General features: G+C 43.5%; 1 protein-coding gene across 1 annotated transcript in view; it reads right to left on the bottom strand.

Annotated features, from left to right (window-relative positions):
* CUNH11orf54 (chromosome unknown C11orf54 homolog) overlaps nucleotides 1–5,930 on the bottom strand; it is a 23,777-nt gene that overhangs the window by 1,682 nt on the left and 16,165 nt on the right. Inside the window, exons 6-8 of the mRNA XM_004708897.2 lie at nucleotides 4,480–4,656; nucleotides 2,677–2,826; nucleotides 950–1,066 (exon numbers count right to left, since the gene is read on the bottom strand). Of these exons, the coding sequence (XP_004708954.1) occupies nucleotides 950–1,066; nucleotides 2,677–2,826; nucleotides 4,480–4,656 (444 nt within the window). The remainder of the gene's footprint in view (nucleotides 1–949; nucleotides 1,067–2,676; nucleotides 2,827–4,479; nucleotides 4,657–5,930) is intronic.

The raw sequence follows: 5,930 nt of genomic DNA on the forward strand, positions 1-5,930 counted from the left end.
TGCCTCCCCTTCCTATTACGTGTACATGCCTAGCTTGTCCCCTCCTATTGCGTGTATGCCTATGGTACAATCCCTTCCTGTTATGATGTAATCACGGGGGCTTGCACTTGGACATAGCTGTGATTGGAAATATGTTCTCGCTCTCTGCGCAGACCTGGCTGCTGAGATAATGGCTGTCCCAGAGGTGAGCGCTTGCATGCTTTATCTTGTATGATGTCTCTTTAATTTTACCCCTCAATTACACACCCCCCTTGGACCCATTCGATTGTGGGGGCAGGTACCCCCCAACATAATAAATAAATAAAATAGGCAGAACATGTGCTCTGCAGGTTGTTCTTTTCCTTTAACAATATAGCTTTCTCTTCTTGGTGTATCAGAGCATAAAACAGCTCTCCTAGTGTTTAACAGCTACATGGTATTCCAGTGTACACACTGTTTCCCAGTTGAACATTAGATTAGTTCTAGTTCTTCTCTTAATATAACAACAATGTTAATAAATAACCATGTAACTAGCTCATTTAGAAATCCATGAAAATACTTAAGGACAAAATTTTAGGATGCAATTGTTGGATCAAAAGATATGACCAATCATTATTTTGCTAAGTATTTTATTTTGGTTGGTCTGTATTTCACTAATTTTCTCTAAAATGAGCTTGTGACAGTGTATTAAGTATACGAAACACCAAATAAGATAATAGGATAGCTGAGTCCCAGTCCTGCAGCTTACCAGGACTTTGGTTGTCATTTAAAATGAGCGCCTTCATTTTCTCAAAGATATAATCGTTCTACCTAACTTACAAGGTAGTCACTTGCTCCTCCATCTTTCAAGACAATGCTAGATATATTCTTAGTTCTCATCAGCAACACAAGAAGTAACCAGGCAATACATTCTAAACGGCAAGCCTATCACTGTAGTGTTCTGCACTATGAAGGGCAGATGCAGACTTACTGGGTCTTTGGAGACAAAAACTGGCAGACAAACCAAAGGAGCCTTCATCTCATAGAAACGCAACCATTCCGCCACCTCCTCATCGGAGGTCAATGGGCAAGGCGAAAATTCTGCAGGCTATCACAAAAACATAAGTAAACATAGTGAGTCCATTCTAATTAATGCACAGCCCCAATGTAACAGCAGAACTGCCCCCACAGGGTTTCCAAAGCTACAGTCTCCACGGGCAGAATGCTCCTCAGAGGCAAGGATCAGGTTCCTCTCATGTTCTTTGGACATGTTTCCAGGAGAGACCAATCCCTGAAGAAGGACGTCAGGCGTGGTCAGGTAGAAGGCAGTGAAAAACAGGAAGGGCCCTGACCAGGTGGGCTGACACAGCGGCAGCAACAATGGGCTCAGGCGTAAGAACAATTGTGAGGCTGGCACAGCACCGGGCAGTGTTTCCTTCAGTTGTGCACACTTGCGATGAGTCGGAGCTGGCCTGACAGCAGCGAACAACCACAACAGCAGTATTTACGGAAGCAGACTGCCACGCCTTTCGCCTGTGGAGCAGCTGGTAGGTTCAAGCCTTGGGCTTGTCAGTTATGTACAGAGTGCTTACCCACTGTGCAGACCAGTTATGTATAACTGAGGGTTAAAACTTAAAATATATATGCAGTTTCATTAAGTTATAAAAAGAAGCTTCGAATATTCTAGGACCCATTTTTGGTATCCAGTTATATACTTTCATTTGAAAAGAATACTCAATGTGTGTAAGCGAAAACTGGTGAAAGAATAAGGTCATTTCATATGTGAACAGGCTTCTACAATTCATGGGAAAATCCCGTTACCTTTTAACCCTATTTTACCCTTAAGTGTTTCGAAATCCTCCTATATTCCCATTTTTCATTCCTTAATGGTTTTCTCATGGAAGAAAAATGAGGCTTTCTACTCCCATAAACACAGCCTCAGAACCTCCCGGGAAAGTTCTGCTCTGTCCTGAAGGGCTGCTATTGGTCAGCGTCAGCTCGATGGTGGTGAGTTAGTTTGCTTTTTCTTAAGCTAGTTTTCTCGGAGCCCTAGCAGCACAGTGAATGTCAAGTTGGCTGCTTCTGGCAAGTCACTCTCAGGGAGAACGCAGGGGCAGTTCTACTCTGTCTTATGGGGTCACTGAAAGGATTAACTCGATGACAGTAAGTTTTGATCCATTTTCTTGTGAATATGTTGCCATCCCAATAAGTAGTACCATTACTCCTACCAGAATGTGCAGAAAATAATCAAAGCATTGATAAGCGATAGAAGAACTTAACTCTGGTGAGGTAGAGGATCAGCAGCCTCGTGGCTGTAACAACAGGTTCAAACATCAACATTTGTGAGTATGCTGCAGGGCATGGCAATGTTTTCTTTCCTTGAACATGGCACCAAGAGTCAGAACCGACTCAATGGCGCCTAACGACAACAGTGTGTGCTGAGTTTGGGATTCTGGCAATGAAAATAAAGTTCGAATAGAGTAACGTGAAAACAGAATTCTAGTTAGACATTATCTCACTCTGTGATTTACCGCATTGTTTGTCACCTCTATTAAAAGTAATCTACAAAAAAATTAAATAAAATAAAAGTGATCTACATACAGCAAAGGGATTTTACTCAGGGTATCTTTAAAGATAGACTTCTCAATCTACACTGAAAACAAAACCCCTGAATTGTTCAATGGGGGTACACACCTCCCAACAGATGCATACCCTTACCATAATGTGAGCCTTCACTTGACCCTTCTCAACCAGGAAAGCGCCTCCCATCCCGACAGGCTTTTCTCCATAGTGGTTTTCCAGAGTCTGCCTCATGCAAGTCACAAAGTTAAGTTTGCCTGTTCTTCTTTTGGCTTTCACCTCAATGACCTGCAGGGAACAACAACATACCTTATCACCACTGTGGAAACAGCAACGCCTTAATGCTGTCAGGCAAATAGTCACTGCTTGTCTGTTTAGAGCACCCTCAACAGAGTTGAGGCGCCTCAAGTCCTCTGTGAGAGTCGATCTGTCAGATATATGTCAGTCATGTGTAACACTTCAGGCCTCACTCGTGCTTTCCTGGGGAAAGTTCTGGCTAAATCCTGCATTTAACTTTAGAGACACGTCCTATGTGTCAAAAGGTGAAAAGAGGTTTAGAATCCCCTGGCTTCCGGCATGAACTGTTGGTAATGGGGAATTACTACAATGCTTACATTTTCTAACTTCCCTCAATATTCTGACTGAGCCTGTGTTACTCCTCTTAGGTTATTTAGCCTTGACCACGGAACGGGGTGGGGGTGGGGGTGTCCTGTGACCCAGTCTGGCAGCTATCTGTTGGCTGCACGCCGTAAGGTCAGCGGTTGGAAATCACCAGCCTCGCTGCGGGAGAGAGATCAGGCTTTGTATTGCCGTCAAGACTTAGTTTTGGAGGAGCTGATCCCAAGGGCTCAAGCAGAAAGCAAATGTTCTGAAAATGATGATGGCAACATATATACACGTGTGCTTGATACCATGGATTTATGGATTGTTATAAGATCTGGAAGAGCCCCCAATAAAGTGATTAATTTAAAAAGAAAAAGCGTTACAGTTTTGGACACACAAAAGGCAGTCCTCCCTGTCCTATAGTCACTATGAGTTACAGTGGACGCAAGGGCAATGCGATGAGCCCTGGAGGTGCTGTTGGGCATTGTGCTGATCGCAGCGCAAACCCACCAGCCAGTCTGTGGAGAGATGAAGGGGCTCTCTGCTCTTGTTCCTTGAGATTTAGCTTGGGAACTTATAGCTGTCTAGGGTGGCAATGAGTCACATCATTGGACGGCAATGTGCTAGGTTGGTACTTCATCCTCAAAGAGCTGAAGTGATGCTCTCTCTTAAGACATCTAAACGTCTTCCCTGCTCACACTTAAAGACATCTTTTTACACAGTAACATGAAGTAAATACAAAAGCATTAACTCATCTTACCTTCTTCTTGCGGAAAATGTCCCACCACCCTCTCTAGGGCAACAGACGTGTAATCAGTTATTTCCCGTCCTCCCTGCTGTGGAGGTGATTCCACCTCGCAGAGCCCTGTCAGACAGACTAGAACGGCTCCACACGCGGCCAACACGGCACCTTGCGGGAAGCAGCTGCGTCGTCTGTCTCCACAGAGCAGCTGCTGCGTTGGTGGCCTGTTGGTCAGCAGTCCAGTGCTTAACCCGCTGTGCCACTAGGTCATCTTGGAAAGAGCAACCACTAGTTTTTCTACCTACATGTAGGCAATATGAAGCAACTAACTCATCCTGCAAATTAGTATCCTGTTAACTCTCTTTTTAGTTACTCAGAAAAAAACCAAGTTGCTCTCTGAGTATTATTCTTAACTTTAGTTTTAAATGAGACTTACTGCAGAACTTGGGATCCTTCACTACTGGGTTATTTAGGGAATTTTGTAAATAACTTGATGTTTTGTTTGTTTACAAAAGCCATGTTTGAGACAATAAAATGTTTAAAATGTCAGCTATTTGTGGATAGTTAGTGAATAATGTATTGTTATGGACAATCACCTTGCCAGGTTGTCCCTCACTGGCAAAAAGATTGGCCAATAAAGCACATCCAAAATCATGGTATTTCTCACTGTACTTCTGTAGCACGCAGCCTCCATCTGCAGGGCTAACACGGGCAAAGTAACTTCCATTCACAGGAGCCCTGTGTTCACTTTCTGTTTGAATCACTGGCATAAACTGAAAAGAAAAGTAAATAAAGCAATTAGTCAACCCTGCTGTTAGATGCTGGTAAGTCATTTCTGACTCCCAGTGACTCTATGCACATCAGAATGAAATGCTGCCCAGACCCGGGCCACCCTCACAATGGTTCCTAGGTGTGAGACCCCCACTGCAGCCACCAAGCCAAGCCATCGGGGCCAGGGGCTTCTTTTTCACTTCCTCTCTACTTCACCAACATTATGTCCTTTTTCAGGGACTGGTCCCTCCTGATAACATGTCCAAAGTAGGTGAGAAAAACTTTTGCCAAGCTTGTTTCTAAGGAGCATTCTGGCTGTACTACTTCCAAGACAGATTTGTTTGTCCTTTCGCACGGTCCCTTCAATGTTCTTCACCAGCACCAGAACTCAAACGCATCCATTCTCCTCTAGTCTTCCTTAGTCTCTGCACAACTTCCACACGCATTTGAGGCAACTGGAAACACCATGGCTTGGGTCAGGTGCACCTGCACCCTCACAGTAAAATCCTTGCTCTTTAACACTTTACAGCGGTCTTGTTCAGCAGATGTACCCAATGCCAGGTGTCCTTTTATCTCTCGACCACTGCTACCGGGAGCAATGATTGGGACTCCAAGCAAGATGCTTATCATGATGGTGCCTATTGGTCCAGTTGTGAGGATTTTAGTTTAAACCATACCAAAGGCTAAAATCTTTGACCTTTTCCAGCAAGTGCTTAAGTCCTTCTCATTTTCAGCACGTTACTGATGCACTTACTCTATGAAGATACTCTCTTTAGAATATCTACTAGGATAAAACGTGACAAAACTTTCATCCCAGAATTTAAAGAATTTTACTTCCGGACTCAATCAAAACAGGAAATATTCTAAAGTGTTTGTAGTAGTCCTTAGTGTTCTCTAACATTTGTAGCATTTCCTTCAAAATGTTTGACTTTAACTTTTAAACTTTTTCCGTGAGCAAAAGGCAAACGATGTTGCTTCTGCAGAAGCTGTGTGATCACTCACTATTTGTCACACCTGAGGGGGCTGTGATGTTTATGGCTCATTAAATGTCAAAAAACACTGGTGTGATGTTTTTACTTTGAAAATGGACGGATGTACCTATGGCAAATAATCAACACATTAAAAACCCATTTTCTTATCCAAAGCTGCCCTCCACCAAAGCAAAATATCATTGAGGAGCTAGGAATTCTGTGATGTGTAAGCATAAAAGTGTTTTACAATCCAGGGTCCTTGGCAGACCATGATGGGAAGCTAGACAGGTCTCATGCTGCCCCCC

Source organism: Echinops telfairi, unplaced genomic scaffold, assembly GCF_000313985.2.
Source record: "Echinops telfairi isolate 266 unplaced genomic scaffold, ASM31398v2 ScPeMD7_1713;HRSCAF=2227, whole genome shotgun sequence".
NCBI lineage: Eukaryota > Metazoa > Chordata > Mammalia > Afrosoricida > Tenrecidae > Echinops > Echinops telfairi.